The sequence below is a fragment of the Branchiostoma belcheri genome, unplaced genomic scaffold (genome assembly GCF_001625305.1).
Source record: "Branchiostoma belcheri isolate BF01 breed outbred unplaced genomic scaffold, Haploidv18h27 scaffold21, whole genome shotgun sequence".
Lineage (NCBI taxonomy): Eukaryota > Metazoa > Chordata > Leptocardii > Amphioxiformes > Branchiostomatidae > Branchiostoma > Branchiostoma belcheri.
Genome location: NW_017803602.1, coordinates 916,918 through 932,955, shown reverse-complemented (window position 1 = coordinate 932,955; position 16,038 = coordinate 916,918). Strand labels below are relative to the sequence as shown.

Sequence of the window (16,038 nt, the reverse complement as noted above, 5' to 3'; positions counted from 1 at the left end):
TTCCTTACCCTGTGTTGACATCTTGTATTTAGGCAAAAATAATGTATCTTATATACATGTACATGTTATTTCTTAGTTACCATGATAGTCCATATTCACCTGAAGAACTGACGGCCAACTGATGACCTCTAACTTGTCAGGCTGTCTGGGCCTGTATGGTATACTTAATCACATCAGCTGGGCCACGACCTTGCCAATGTCACGACCTTCACCCCTATTACAAGGTAATACTCCATCACTTTAGACAAATTAGTTAGCTCAGTGGGAGAGTACAATAAAGATACAAAGATACTCTTCCACTGGTTATGACAGAGAAGACAGACATTATGTACAGTATGTGCAGCTTAATCATACTGGGAAAGTTCCCCTAGCTCTTTTTGAAATGTCACATTAGTATGATAAACAGAGGACCACAGCTTAAATCTCATCTTTAGGCCTGCAAACCTCTCCAGTAGCGTGCATGTCAGGTGAGCAACAAGAGCCGGGTCCTTGGTCCAGAGGCAGGGTCACTAACCCCTGACTGACTAGGCACGCTACAGTTAAGTTACATTAGGAAATTGGTAGTCTAGCGGCCACTGCTTCCAAACCAATCAAATAAAACAATAAATGCTTTTTTGAAAAGCTAGCCGGGGACCAAGATGGGAACTGCTGTTATTTATACATATATTTTCATTTTTGCTATGTCACAGTGGCAAAGTAAGTTGCACAACTTGAGTGCAACATTACTTTGCCTTCATCTTGCTGTTATTGTGAATGATAAAAAAATTTCTGGTTGGGTGGTGTGATTGTGATCTGTAAGTCTATCAGATGCTAGCTGGTCGTGGTATGCTCTTATACTTTTTTTTTATAGATTTACTAGTATAGATTTATTATGCACTTCTGTACATACCTGACTTTCATGATTTTTGGCATGTAGGCTGCTTAGACAGAGATGTACACAATCAAATTATGCAAATAAGGACTTAATAAATACTGTACACTGTACAGTGCTATATACAGTCCCTAAGCTTCTTCAAATTTTGGAAAGTGACCTTTTTTTCATACCCCAAACAAACCTGACAATTTGACAAATTCAACTTTGCAGTAGGAGTAAAGACCTGATGTTTCAAATAAAATGTACAGGTAAATGTGTTTTGAAATGCTAAGCTAAGTTTTCCATTGCTTCAATATATGTGTTCCAACGGACAGTTAATTCATTGGCCCCTCCTCCCAAACTAGACATGTAAAGGAGCAGAGGACAGGATCAAGCATCAGGGAATGGGAAGAAAAAACTCTATCTCATCTGATACATGTATTTCATTTAGGACAAAATGCTGAAGTGTTCATATTAATTCTTCAGGAGGCAAATGAAAATGGATAATTCTTCTTTATCTGTACAAAAATGTTTTAAATCATGAGTGACTCAGAATAAAAACCAGCAGAGAGATGCATGATTTCATTTAAGCCAACTCCCATTCAACTGTGTGTGGATTATAGTAATTACTATCAGCATCGATCATCGTTAATATTCATGACCTTAACCTTGGGACTATGTGTGATCATCATCTCATGAATATTCATGAACCTGTTTCAGGTAGCATATGGTTTTGGGCAAGGCCCTAAAGGTAATTATAGCCATGCAAGCCCCCCTAGGTTTCTGTAGATCCTACTGGTAGTTAAGCGCCAGAGAACAGCCATATCTTCAATCGTGACTTCTTCTCTTTACAATCTTTACATGATGACATTATTTATCCCCCATTTTGCAATTATGGTGCATTAGTTATTTTACCACAGTTGTGTGAGTAACACAGGGATAAGCCTCCTCCTTATCAAACCTTGTTGATTAACCCCTGCCCAAATGGAGGCATATCTGTTGTCAATCCACTTTTACTTTTAGCCATGGCATGAGGTGTTCTAGTATCTCATTTGTTCATTAAAAGAAATTAAGACTGAACTAGAAAGGCCAATATTTGCTTTGGAGCAAATACAGCGATGGGTTCACCACATTTTACGATATGGCAGGGAAAGAATGAGAAACACAAGGGAAAACAATGATTTACATTGATATAACTATAATATGAAGTAACATACAACTAAAACAACAGTTGGATAGCTATTCCCTACTTTATTGGTTAGGATTTTTAATTGCATAATGCAAACTGTTGATTTTCAAAATAAAAAAAAACGTTCATGCCCCGCATTCCAATGCTGGAGCAGAAAAGCTTGAAATACCTACCAAAACACTTGAATAAAGACATACTGTCAGTATGGAAATGCTCTGTGCAGGTGTTAATCAAGTTAAATCCCAACAGCCAATCAGCAAGAAATGCTCTGTGCAGGTGGAAATGCTCTGTGCAGGTACATGTTAAATCCCAACAGCCAATCAACAAGAAGTATAGAGGAAAGCTGCATGCCTATTGGTTGATGCCCTGCATTCCATTGTGATGACTCATGCCCAGACGTGGTAAACACTGCACACTAACACAGTAATACATTTGCTATAACACAGCCCAAAAACTCAAATAAAACCTTTCTAAAAGCCTGTATCACAAAAATTTAAAAAACGCCTAGGGGTATTTGCCCACTGTACCTCCATACCAAATTTCAGGACCTTAGGCCATAAAATGAAGAAGCTGAATCCATTTAAAAGAAGGAGGAGAAACATCAGAAAAAGCAATATGGGTTCACCACCACTTCGTGGTGTGGTGAACCCATAAAAATGTGCAAAGTAGGGCCAGTAGTGCAAGGGGGGTGCAAACATACTACATGTATGTAAATGGTATATTTGCACACACTATGACATACAGCAACATGGGGGAACGGGTTTTCTGCGCGTGAAGAATTTGCGCGTGAAAAACTTGCGCGTGAAGAATTTGCGCGTGAAAAATAAAAGTCTTAGAAATATGTTAGAAAATATGCAGTACCAAATTCTTAGGCAGGAAAATGTTGTCCTCTGGTATAATTTTCCCTCTGTTAGCCAAAATTTTTGTTTGAAAATGTTGGTCCCTTGGGAATAAGCTAATTTGCATAATTTCCATAAAACCTGACCTTTTGAAAATCACTTGAATTTGTAAGAAATACATGGAAAAGTTACTAGTATGAGGTTTAGGATGGTAAAATGCAACAATCTGAAGCTTTTCTCCATTCTAGAAGTTTGATTTCATGCTTTCTTAAACAAATTCTTTCACGCGCAAATTTCACCCTTTTTTGCGCGTGAAAACTTTACCTTTCAAAACTAGAGTTCCACGATCTCATACCTTCGCCAAATGATGTTAGCATTTATGACTAAGAAATTATAGATTAATCCCCCTGATTGTGCAAATAGGATCCTATATTGCATCAATTATATCTGTTGATCATATTCTACACCAGAAGACAGTCTCATCTTATCAAAGAATGGCATTATAGCATTTCCTCATAAATTATGCAAATGAGGTCCTTCTTTGAATAAGTAATGTTTAATTATGTTCACCTTCACATAACTTTCAAATATCCCAAGTATGAAATTCCAGGCAGTTACCACTATGTAAGTATAACATTTTCTAATTAATTATGCAAATTAAGTCTTCATTTGCATAATCGATATCTGCCTGTATTTCTGCCGCTCTTAATTACATATGTCACAAGCTTGAATAGTCCTATCATGGAATGCAGCTGATTTATAGAATTTCCTCATTAAGTATGCAAATTACATAAACATTTGAATAATTATAATATCATCATGTTGAGCATCACTTCAGCTACCTACATGCCAAAAATCACGACGACCCATCAATCGGTTCTTGAGTTATCCGCCTTTAAACATTTTTCAACTAACGCCCCTGCAGTTCCAGAGAAAGCCGCTAGAGGGCCCAAACTCATGCCACTTCTTCCCCAGCACAAGAGCTACCCACCACCCCAATTTCGTCACCCTAGCATGTCTACATCACGAGATATCAAAACCGGAAGTTCAGCTGCAGTACCATAACAAGCCGCTAGGGGGTCCAAAATTGAATCAGTTCTACGTCTCATGAAGACCTATCTACCTACCAAATATCAAGACAATCCATCTAAGCCTTCTCGAGTTATCGTGCTGACACACACACACACAGACACACGAACGCCAACGAAAACATAACCTTCTTGGCGAAGGTAATAACCTGAAATCACAAAAAAATGGACAAAACAAGGGTATGTAGTCTAGAATGCAAGCAAAATGATGTTAAATTTTTATTTTCTTGTCTTTTTTCCAACTTTTAAGCTTAAAACAGCAAAAAGTTTTCAAATCCCTTGGGAGTCAGCTAATTTGCATATCTTCATGCGCAGATTCTTCACGCGCAAGTTTTTCACGCGCAAACACGCGCACGCTCCAACATGGAAGTGTTTCCACCATCTTGGATGGTTAAACCTGGAAGTTACCAGGTAAATGTCAATCTATAAATAAAAAGTACAGTCAAGTCATCATGACATAATGATTACATCCGGTAGTTTTCTAATATTACAGGCTCTAGATAATCTTTTCCACCTGATCAACTCTGGTAGGAATAAGTTTAGATGTGATTTACTGATCCTATCATTGATCCTGACGTGATCTGTCAATACCAATCAGTGTTGATTTGATAAATGACAGGTAAGCCCACCTGCCAGGTGTGTGGATATCATACCTGGACTCACACAGGATCCATTACTGGTTATGTCAGGCAAGATCCCTTTTCACAGGCCAAACAAAAGATTGTCACTAATTTTTCACACTGACCAGAGCTTGGGCAAATAATATTCATACCTAAAAGGTTAGCTGGCCAAATAAGCATCAAAATGATACAATTCTAGTATAGGACTCATAGAAATAACAATAAACAGTAAACAGGCCAAACAAAACACACCAGCAGCAAAGAAGTCAAATTACCGACTAAAAAAGTTATTTTACAAACATGTGCTGCTACAAATACGTCTTCAAGGCATTGATACTTTGTATGTTTTCCTTAGTCCTGAAAACAGATACTGTAGCCATGGAGTACAAGTGCTATGATTGAGACCCTTTGGATAGTATTAAAAGGAAAGCTCTCAAACAGACGTCATAAACCCTGATTGAACCACTTGTGCAGCGTGCACTGGTGAGGGCATGTCATGGCAACAATGGAAACTGCATGGAGAGATGCATTCTGATTTAGTGATTAGCAACCCTGTCTCCAGACTAGAAGGCCTCTGGTTTAGATCCTGACTTTGCCATTGGTGTTCTGAAGACCAGTTTACTAGTACATGCTTACTGTTGGACAAGTCTGTTGTCAGAGAATACGTCATGAACCACAGTGCGGGCATGTTGGATAATTCACCACAATTTGATATAAAAGTGGAGCTACTCCCCAATGCTTGACACTCAAACCACTCAGCTTCCAAAGTTTCTATTCTAAACTGGCAGCATAGGCATGGCACCCTTTTGAAAATGTGCCCTCATACTCTAGAGATATTATGTTAAATTCTGACAGCTGCAGACAAGTCACCCAGGAAGGTGAGTGGGATGGGGTTTTGACTATTTGAATAAATCTACAAAATGAGAAGAAAGTTTTAATCATTTTTAAATAAGTTGTCTCAAACTCAAGAAGGATCAGACGATCAATAGAAAGCTTCTTGGGAAGCATTTTACTTTGTGTATTGAAATACATATCAGTACACATACATGTAGCAATACACATACAGTGTCACATGCAATGTCACGATAAATGATAACTGTTGTCTCTCTGACCACTGAGTTTATGGTGGCCTATTCTACTATTAGACAATGGTTCACTCTATTCACCTATTCACTCATTCAGTCATCTATTCAGAATTATGTAATTTATGTAAGTTTATGCAATAGACTTATCGAAAAAGACTTCAGCCACCCATTCATTAGTTCATCATGAACCCCGAGGTTTTAATTCGAGTACTAGTAGTAGCCATCTGCATATAACGTTATATAAGGAAGATACCTGGGGGGTAGAAAAACAAAGGTGATTGAGTCAAGCCCAAAGCTTCTTTTTCACAAATGCAGTTGACTAATGCAGTGTAACAATCTCCCCCGCCGCGCGTAGGATGCGCCTTGTGCACTGTGGGGGCGTGAGTGTTTTCATACCACCTAATGACTTCCCCTCCCTTCCACAATCACCACCTGCCCGGCTGGCAAAAACGCTCTGCAGGGGTCGGCATGGGCAGGGTTAAACTCTCCACACGCCCCCTGACGTACACTGTGCTGGGATCGCCGGTACCAAGAGGCTGGTCAGAGATCGGGGATGCATGGTGCTCACATCTCGTGACCCTGCAGACAACCGACCAGCCACCTGCGCTACCATCATTTTGACGCGCCTTACTATAGATTAATTACACATACCAGATAATGAGAAAACTTGCGACATACTGAAAAGTCGTTTGCTTCACGTTTTTTTAATCACCAGTCCCTTGTGGTTTTCTTAAAACGGAAGGGCACTCGGGAAGCGAACAAGCAAATAATTTTATAACGGCGTATAACCTCACGGTCATACCCACTCCGCGATGGTGAACAATCTTAAAAGACAACAGAAGCAAAGGCGTAGGATATGAATCTGATAAACCAGGTTTAAGCATTATAACATCGACGAGCCAAACTGCTCCCCAAAACCCCGGCGGATTTTAACGATGCCGAATTTTATACGGAAGCACAGGACAATGGTATGATAAAATAACATTGGACCGAGAAGATCGCACGGGATGAGCGATGACACGTCCTTCTTACCGTGAATGGCGAACCGTCAACATTGCCCACGGCGAAGCAGTGGTCGCCGGGGTTGACCGCCCCGGTCAAGACTTGGTGCTGTTTCATGAGCCGGGCACAACGGTTGATAATCCGAGGGAAGAGCAGCAACAATTCATCGAAAAATCGTGAAAATGAATATTTTCTAGGTGGGAACGACCGCCATGTTGAATCCGTGATCTCGCGAGAGTTGTGACCTTGCACGTGAGGTCACGCGGGAGGACAGGGACGGAAGATTACATTCAGTCAACAAGGAGAAAACACACATCAAATAGATATTTAACTGCGGTAACGGTTATAGACTTCTTTGATATCCATCAAATATCCTTGCTATTTATATTATATACCTAAAAAATAAATTTTATTCTGATTTGGCTGCCAGTAACGAGATAAAATGTTTGCTTAGGCATATTGACTCCCCCAAACGGTTGGTGGACCAGTTCAGTATGGCGGACGGCGAGGACGGTTCCAGTGCAGACGACAGTTGGTTTTTTGACTCCCTCGCTCACCTAACGCCAGAACCGCCCACAAAAAGGACCATGTGCGACAGATGCGGGTACTTTGCGCGTATTCAGAAAGTTTCGTGTTTAAGTGTTGTGATTTACCTGAGTTATGTTTGCAAAATGTGCTTGCAAAACCGGATACCGGGTGGGGAAGAAGCAGGCAGCAGACCGCCTGCTTTAGTTCGCCTAGAAAAAAACTCTGCGTCGTCGTCGCTTTACTTGAATTTAAAAAAATGATTGATGTGTTCTTAAAAGCAAGTCTACGAAAGCCCCACACTCCGCACTGCTGTTCCAGTGCTGATTCAGTGGCCAATGAATATAGGGTCATATAGTCGAGCACTGGTTTTCCCGTGCTGAAGTGAACGGCTTTGTGCCAGTGATGAAGCTCCCGTCACTGGAATTCCAATTCCAGTGTCTCAGCACTCGGTTTCCAGAACTGAACGTGCGACAGAGCAGCGGCTGGCCAGTTCAAAGGTCATTCAGAACTGGATATATTGATTATATGACTGTACATACAAAAGACATTATGTTTCTGCTTGTGTTATTTTTAATATTTAACGTTAACGTTACATGAGATGGTGTCTCTTTTTGACTCCCCGTTAGCCGACCTGCGACGGTGTGCCTGTGTCCGTTCCTACCCAGACAGCCTCTGCAGGTGTCCACCACAGTTTACATTATACAACATCCACATGAGGTCAGTTTACTCCCAGGGTGGCCACCTGTATTGTTAGCACCTGCATAGTAGTGCAGTGGTTAGTGATCATGATCTAGACCACAGTTATGCTTCGAATCCTAACCATTGTCACTTACACCAAGGAGGTTTAAACCTTGAATTAAAAAAAAAATGATTGATGTGTTCTTAAAGGCAAGTCTACGAAAGCCCCACACTCCGCACTGCTGTTCCAGTGCTGATTCAGTGGCCAATGAATATAGGGTCATATAGTCGAGCACTGGTTTTCCCGTGCTGAAGTGAACGGCTTTGTGCCAGTGATGAAGCTCCCGTCACTGGAATTCCAATTCCCTTTAAACCTCCTTGCTTACACGACATGCATGCTACTGGAAAGGGTTATACTAGTAGACCTTACGCCATGGTACACTGTTCATTGTACTAATGTTAAAAAGAGCTAGGAAAATTTTCCCAGTATGATAAACCTCCCACCTCCCTGCAGGAAACCCGTGTGCTGCGGACAGTCCCTCTCCTGGCAGCCTGCCTCCCTCCTGACAGATGTCATGTCATCAGGGGGAAGAGGTTCAAACAGGGACAGTGAGTATCTGTAATCTGTGTATGTAAGGCCACACCAATTTTATCAACTGATTCTCTGGTTTGCACGCTTCATTTTTCTGATTTGTATGGTGAAAGATGATGTTTGATGTCTCACTGAATCTTCCACTTGCAGCCACCCAGAACTGGAGCTGATGCTGTCCTCCCCTTACACATATGTACTATACCCAAGTGATGACGCACTCAACATTGAGGAGGTCACCATGACAACACAGCTAGCCAATCAGGACACACCACCCTACAATATGGTCATCATTGATGGCACCTGGACACAGGCCCGTGACATCTATACAGCCAATGAGATTTTCCACCTTCCTAAACAGGTTAGACCTCAATCTGTATCACATATGTTACTATTATGTGTTGGAGGCTGGATGACTGGTTTCCTTAGTAACATAGAATCCTGAGCTCCCACTTTACTGTTTTGTCATAGTGATAAAGAATCTTGAGGTCCTATTGGTAGTTCTTGGTAGATCTCTTTGGTAAGATCTAGAGGTTTATGGCCACAAACTCTTGGGAGTAGGCCCAATGAGACCCTGACAGCAAGAGATTGTGTAACACATGCAGGCTGGGCCACGTGTATTTCCAGGTGAAGTTGAGTGGAACAGGAGTCAGTGAGTATGTCATCAGGACCCAGCCCACTGACAACAGTCTGTCCACACTGGAAACTGCTGCTGTTGCCATGGCTGCGCTTGAGCGACGCCCAGAGATTAAGGAGGTGGGTGTTGGGCTCTTTTCTTCTTCTTGTAGTCTAACCCAAAATGTTATCATGACAAGGTCTCATCAAGACCTACCCACCTACTTCTTAAGTTATCATTTTGACAGATACACACACACACAAAAAGGTTACCAAAAACATAGTCTTGGCAAAGTAAAAAGGGATATTACATGTACCTCTGTACTCGGTTCATTCAGATCAGGAGAGAATACAGCCACATGTCCATGTAGAATGGTTCTTGTGTCTTTCTTTCCATGTTTTCATGTACATTTCCAGCAGCAGCAGCTGTAATCTCTCAAACTTGTAAAAGACACCTGATGAGGCCAGGGCTACCAGCAATTACAATAACACCTTGCATTTGGCAGCACACATACTTCATGTATACCTACAATGGCTAGTAACAATCCCCCCCCCCTTCTCCCCACAGGTGCTATTTGCCCCCCTGCGTGCCTTATGTAAGTTCCAATTGGAATGTGGAGCCCAGCCTCACCAGAGTAAGGAGTACCTGAAGAGTAGGGGGCTTTACAAGAAACCTTCACCTCATCACACCCCTGAGAACAGGAGGCTCTGCAAGAAAACCTCTCCTCACAACACTACAGGAAAAGCAGGGCTATGACACAGGCTCTCATCTAGACTCATATTCATGTTGCTTTTCAGATTCAGGCCATAGGAAGTAACTTATATGAATGACATCGTGCATGAACTGTCAGAAAACCGATAGATGTTTACGACATGTTTGACCGTTTTTGTCACGTTGACCACATTGAGAGGAAGAAATTTCTTCCTTTTGTTTTAATTCAGGCAAAAATAGTGCATGTGCTGATGTCATCCATATAAAGAATTACTTGCTGTGGCCCTAACAAAAAAAAACTAGTGCTGAATTGGAAGATCAACATAAAAACAGTATGATGGGAAAGTCTGTACCTTGGTGAACAGAGTTCCGAAGAGTTTAACTTTAAGATTCAAGAGATTCCTCCCGGTCTTCTGTTTTCTTGCTGCTCTTTCTGAATTCTCACTGTAGAATTAGCCTTGAATTTAGTCTTGTTAGCTTAAGTCTACATTCCTACAGTCGCTCCTTGCCAACATGGGAGGTGAACAAAGCTAACAAGGCTGGGCTCCAGGCTACTGTTAAATGGCCAACAGCAGTTTTAGACAGGATTTTGTTCATATTATACATTCTACTTATGTATTGGTCAGTTTCCAATGTGTCAGTTAGATTGTTACGCCACAGCAAGGGCATTATCAGTGTATACTGACAGGCATAATACCCTTGACCACAGAAGTTGGACTACTTACAGTAACAGTTGTATTTTCCAGCTGGTGGTAGAAGTAAATTTGGAATGACAAATATTTTTTGATATACTTTTATTACAATAATTTGTTAGAAATATTAAACAATAATCCAAAGAAAATCAGATTGGCTTTTGTTAATGAATATCTTGATGTCAACTCAAGATGATTCCCTACTGAAGACTAGGTATTTTGTGGACTGGCCTATTCATTTATTGAACAACATGTAAGCTACTGGTAACCTAACTGGTAGCCTGTAACCTTTTTCATGAGTTGATGTTTTACTGGTCCTGGTCTTCCTAAACCTCTCTCTAGCCAACTTTTCTGATTCCTGCTGTCTTTGAGAGCAAATTATAAAATGAACACTGTAAAGATTCCCAGCACCATAGAGATACCGGGAATTCAGGTTACCAAAATACCAGCTACAAGTGTTCACCTACCATGTATGTTTTTGTTGATTATGAGGTCCTAAGAAATGGCTTTCATAACCCAGCAGCCCTCTTCTATTTAACTGCCAGAATGTCTAAAAACACACGTCAGTGACATTAGCATCTTAATCATTCGTCTAAATTAGTCCTGTGGAAGTTTGCAGCATGTGCACTTCCTCTGTGAGTGTCAATACATGATACATTTACATTTAAGCCTGAGAACAAAGGTGTGCAAACATGGGAAGATGGGGAACAACAGATGCTCAACTGAAAAGTGAGTGAGTGTGGGTAACTTGTAATGTCATGCACGCCTCAAAGACAAATCAACTGTTATCCAAGGAACTGTTATAGAATCCCTTTACAAATTTTGTGTTATCTTTTGAAGGTTGGGGAACTGAACACACCTTGCACAGTTCTGCAAGTTCTTGCTCATATTTTCTTTATTACTATCATTTCTATGGTGGGTGCTAATGATCATTGTTCTGTGTAAGAAATTTAATGTTACATCCGAAAATACCAAGGATTTAACCTCCTTGAAAATACTGATGCCAAACTTGCCTCTGCTGCAATTTTCATTATGTCACACAATTTGACAGTTACAATAAATTTACAACACCAGTTTTCCTGCAGTACCATTTTACAGTCTGTAACGTGTGTGACTTTCAAGGTGTAGGTTCCATAAAGGAATTTACTTAAGCAAGAAAGATATACACATTGGAACTTTATAACATGTTAATATGTTGTTCAATTCAATGACACTGAAATACATTTTCTGGGGGAGGGGGCGTCTTTTTGTGATAAGTCACCGTATATCCATAGGATTAGGGAAGGACCCGTGATTTTTTATTGTAGATGACTTTATCAGGACATGCTCTGTTGGCCAGAAACACGTGTTTTGTACAGCAAAGAAGCAAGGGCAGTGCAATACCGGTATTTAAATCCAAAAACCAAATTTTCTCCAGTCTCGTCAGAAGGGTAACATTTCTGCTTTCACATGTTGTTACAAAGTACGCACAGAAGACGCAGGAGTCATAGAATCTCAGAATTGGAGTTTGGGCCTTTCTATAATATTAGGTCTCCATCAGTACCCATGGCATGGCATCGTGCAAGGGCGACATCTATCGTCCCAGTGTAATACTGCACCCTGACATTTAAATGTAGGTTAAAGGGCAGGGCAAAGTGGGGGCAGGGGTAAGCAGAAAATTATCATTCGCTGGAAATTGGCATTTAATGGAAATCTAATGAAAAAAGAAAACTTTGAAAAATATTTACAGCTAATAAGTCTATATCAAATCATGTAATATATTCATTTTTTTCTTTCATTCGGGACGATGGGTTAACGTCAACATTTTGCTGCCCCCTTCCCATGACGTCACGCGTGGCACATAAGTTGCAACTTGTTACGAAAACATCTATTTTCGTAGCGGTGTCTCGGGCCCTTTGTCATCATTTCTAGTGCCGATATCGCGGACACAACTGCTACAAAGTCTTCTCCCGACATAAAGAGTTTGTTTTACACCATGGCAGTCCGTGCACAGTTCGAAAATAGCAACGAAGTCGGCGTTTTTGCCAAACTGACGAACGCGTACTGCCTGGTGTGCGTCGGAGGGTCGGAGAACTTCTACTCCGTGTTTGAAGCGGAACTTTCGGACGTGATTCCCGTGGTACACACCACCATAGCCGGCTGTAGGTGAGTCTGGATGGTGTTATGTGTGTTATGTGGGTAGATCATTGCCGATGTTTGGGTAGAGAAGGTTATAACCTTCTGTAAAACAACGCTAGGAGCGACCGAGCCACGTGTAGTGGGGGAGGGGGGTAGACGTTACTGCGAAACTTGTGTGGTATACTTTATAAAGCTCAGGTAGCAGTGTCATAATTTTTGCTTCCGCGTGGCCGCGCCGTGGGTTTGTGTATCTGTTCGTCGGTACAGAGTAGGTTGACAGTACGTGGGTGCGGGAAGACTATTGAATCATGTAAACCCGAGGTCAAAGGTCAATATTTGCCAGCAGGAAACATGATAATGGAACTGCAGGTCAATGTAGAACGCACAAGTCTCAATGCCGGTTCATGATCGCAAAAGTACCAAAGTAACAGGTTCCTTTCTCAGCGCTCAGTGTACCGTGGTGACTGGTGAGGCAGCTTCCATCCTAGATCCAGCGCTGAAGCCGCCAAAACTGGACACCCAGTGTTGGCAGCTTCAACGCTGAAAAAACTTGAATTGGCACTTGACATTGATGTCTGCAGTTCAACTGAAAATTTTCTCTATAATCTGTTACAGTCAATCAGAAGTGTTGTTTTTATTAATTTCCAGAATAATCGGGCGCATGACGGTAGGAAACCGGAATGGTCTGCTGGTGCCGTCCACAACAAACGACCAGGAACTGCAGCATATCAGGTGATTAACCCTCAGCATGCTCATGTAGCCTTGGCCACCAATTCATGTTGATTGTGGAGTTAGGTAGCAAGTAGAACTTAAGAAGGTTAATAATCATGATGGGATTTTAACAAATTCTGTGTCTGTGATCTGAGAAAAGCAACAATGTGTGGCATCATTAGTCTTGTGGTTAGGGTGTTGGCACAGAATCTTGACACAGAATCTATCTAGACTTTTGAATCCGTAGCAGAGCCCCCTTAAGCATACTTACATGTATGAAAAAGAGTTGTAGTCCATGCTGTGACTTACCTTTACAGTGACTGGTAAGGTGTGTTGCACATTGAAGCACTATTTGTGGTTACAATTGCCAAATATGTAAAAAGACATCCAAACCAGGTTGAGCACTTTGTTTGAACAGCAGGAAATCCTTCTCAGACTTCAACATGACCGTGTTCTGTTTGCTATGTGTGATTACAGGAACTCTTTACCAGACAGTGTGAAGATTGAGAGAGTAGAAGAGAGACTGTCGGCTCTAGGGAACGTCATCACATGTAACGACTACGTAGCTCTGGTGCATCCTGACCTGGACAGGGTGGGTTTGTGTGGGTGTGCATGTGGGTGTGGAGGTGCATACGTATGGATGGGTGATGGGCGTAAATCTTTGTGTTTGTTGGTGTGTGCCTGTATGCATACATCAGTGTTTTGATAGTGCCAAGAATTTTTGTACAAAGACTGTCCCAGTTGAAAGCAGAGAATTTAAGGATCTAGAGTACATTGTACATTGAAATTTTCTAAACTCAATGCTGATAACATTGCAGGAGACAGAGGAGATCCTTGCAGATGTGCTGAAGGTGGAAGTTTTTCGGCAGACAGTTTCTGACAATGTCCTGGTCGGCAGCTACGCAGCGCTCAGTAACCAGGGGGGGCTGGTACACCCCAAAACCACCATAGAGGACCAGGATGAACTGTCATCACTTCTACAGGTATGTGTCATGGAGCCTAACCATAACTCCAACGCTAACCTAACCTAACCGGCTAACTACATGTAGAGCCCAAACTCTAACCTAACCACCGGACCAGAACCCCAACTCTGACATAACCATTCAACCATAACCTGAACTCAGTCAGGCAAAAATGTACAATAAATGTCTTCATTCGTTCTCACACTCCGATGAATGTTTCTTGCTGTATACTGTGTACAAAATATTTTGCAATTTGAGAAAATACCAGAGGTTTGGCATCTTGTTTGTCATTTCGTGCATTGGTAGTAAGATCTACATACCTGTATGTCCATGTGATCAATTGATTGATAGACTGATTGCTCTATTGACAGGTACCGCTAGTAGCGGGTACTGTGAACCGAGGTAGTGACGTGGTCGGCGCGGGGATGGTCGTGAACGACTGGATCGCCTTCGCGGGGATGGACACCACCAGTACGGAGCTGTCTGTGATTGAGAGCGTGTTTAAACTGGGCGACGCTCCACAGGGAGCCGTCACCACGGCCATGAGAGACTCGCTGATCGACAGCATGACATAAAAACACGGTCCCATGTCTGTACATGTCCTACTGTCAGTGTTGTGTTGAAAACCCTTAAAGTCCATGTGTGGACTGATCTTTCCTTATGTCCACTTCTCTCACAGAATGGCCAACAACAATCAATGATATCTTAGACCCTTGTAAGAAGTCAGCACAAATGAAGAGGTTGCTGTGTGGCGTATGTGCTTACTGACATTTGTACCTCTTAAGGCCATTCCTGTGGTGCATTAGGCCGTCCTCCTTACAGTATAACCTTGTGCCTCTGCTTGTGGCCTTTATAAAGTATGACATGATAGCAATTTATAGTATAATTGTTACACAAGAAATGCATGAAATATACTACCCAGTACAGATATTAGGAAACACTGAGACCATGTTGTAAGCCCTGTATACTATGTGTACAGTTAAGTTTCACACGCCTGTCATGGTGCCCTTTTTGTCCAAATCATAGCTAAATCAGTCAATGTAGCCTTTTGGTATTTCATCTGTATTGATTAATGGCAGGAAGGTGGTTAAAGTGGCCACTTTGTTTTGCACATCTAATGCTGGGGTCACAATTCCCATACGGGGCCCAGCCGGGCAGCTTTTGGGAACGAAAACTACGATACAGAAGACAACAAAACATCGAAAAGATCTTAATAACAATCATGGGCTCTATTTCTCTATATTCTTGATGAGAATAGTTAATTTTTCGTTCGTACAAACAGCCCTGGCCGGGCCCCGGTTTTGAAATGTGACCTAAGCATAAGGACAGGTAAATGACTTTTGTATAAAATATAAAGTGTCAGATAACTAGTGAGTACAGTACACAGAGCTATGTGTCCTTCTAACACTGGTGGTTAACAGTCAGTCCTTCAAATCAATAAAGAAGCTTTCTATAACAAGGTCTTACTGTTTTCTTTAAGTTTTAGTTTTAGTTCACATTTTCAGTTTTAGTTCACATTTCAGTACAGTTATGGTGAAGTTTCTGCCTCATCCTGTAACAGCAAAGTTGTAACTAAAGAAAGGAGATAGAAATGGGTATAGATTGGAAATCATTGTACCCTTCAGTAATGTGGTTTGCTTTTTGATAACTCATCACTAGTGAGACGTCATTACCTTCATGTGGAGGTACTGTTGTGGGTGTGTTTGCTCGTGTTCATAGGTATTTGTATGCAGCAAAGTTGTGGAATGGGGGGGGGT

General features: G+C 41.5%; 3 protein-coding genes across 3 annotated transcripts in view; 2 read left to right on the top strand and 1 right to left on the bottom strand.

Moving 5' to 3' along the window:
• Positions 1 to 6,902, bottom strand: part of LOC109469616 (dmX-like protein 2) — a 59,442-nt gene extending 52,540 nt beyond the window's left edge. The window contains 1 exon segment of the mRNA XM_019768154.1: positions 6,707 to 6,902. Within this exon segment, the coding sequence (XP_019623713.1) occupies positions 6,707 to 6,793 (87 nt within the window). The 5' untranslated portion in view covers positions 6,794 to 6,902.
• Positions 6,903 to 7,140: 238 nt separating this feature from the next.
• LOC109469715 (DTW domain-containing protein 2-like) lies at positions 7,141 to 11,456 on the top strand. The gene is made up of 6 exons (XM_019768294.1): positions 7,141 to 7,280; positions 7,831 to 7,921; positions 8,397 to 8,491; positions 8,625 to 8,832; positions 9,099 to 9,227; positions 9,655 to 11,456. The coding sequence occupies exons 1-6, from the start codon at positions 7,171 to 7,173 to the stop codon at positions 9,841 to 9,843; spliced, it is 822 nt and encodes a 273-aa protein (XP_019623853.1). The 5' UTR covers positions 7,141 to 7,170; the 3' UTR covers positions 9,844 to 11,456.
• An 843-nt stretch (positions 11,457 to 12,299) lies between these two features.
• LOC109469719 (eukaryotic translation initiation factor 6-like) lies at positions 12,300 to 15,740 on the top strand. Its single transcript, XM_019768301.1, has 5 exons — positions 12,300 to 12,635; positions 13,257 to 13,340; positions 13,797 to 13,911; positions 14,138 to 14,302; positions 14,653 to 15,740. The coding sequence occupies exons 1-5, from the start codon at positions 12,466 to 12,468 to the stop codon at positions 14,854 to 14,856; spliced, it is 738 nt and encodes a 245-aa protein (XP_019623860.1). The 5' UTR covers positions 12,300 to 12,465; the 3' UTR covers positions 14,857 to 15,740.
• The last annotated feature ends 298 nt before the right edge of the window (positions 15,741 to 16,038 follow it).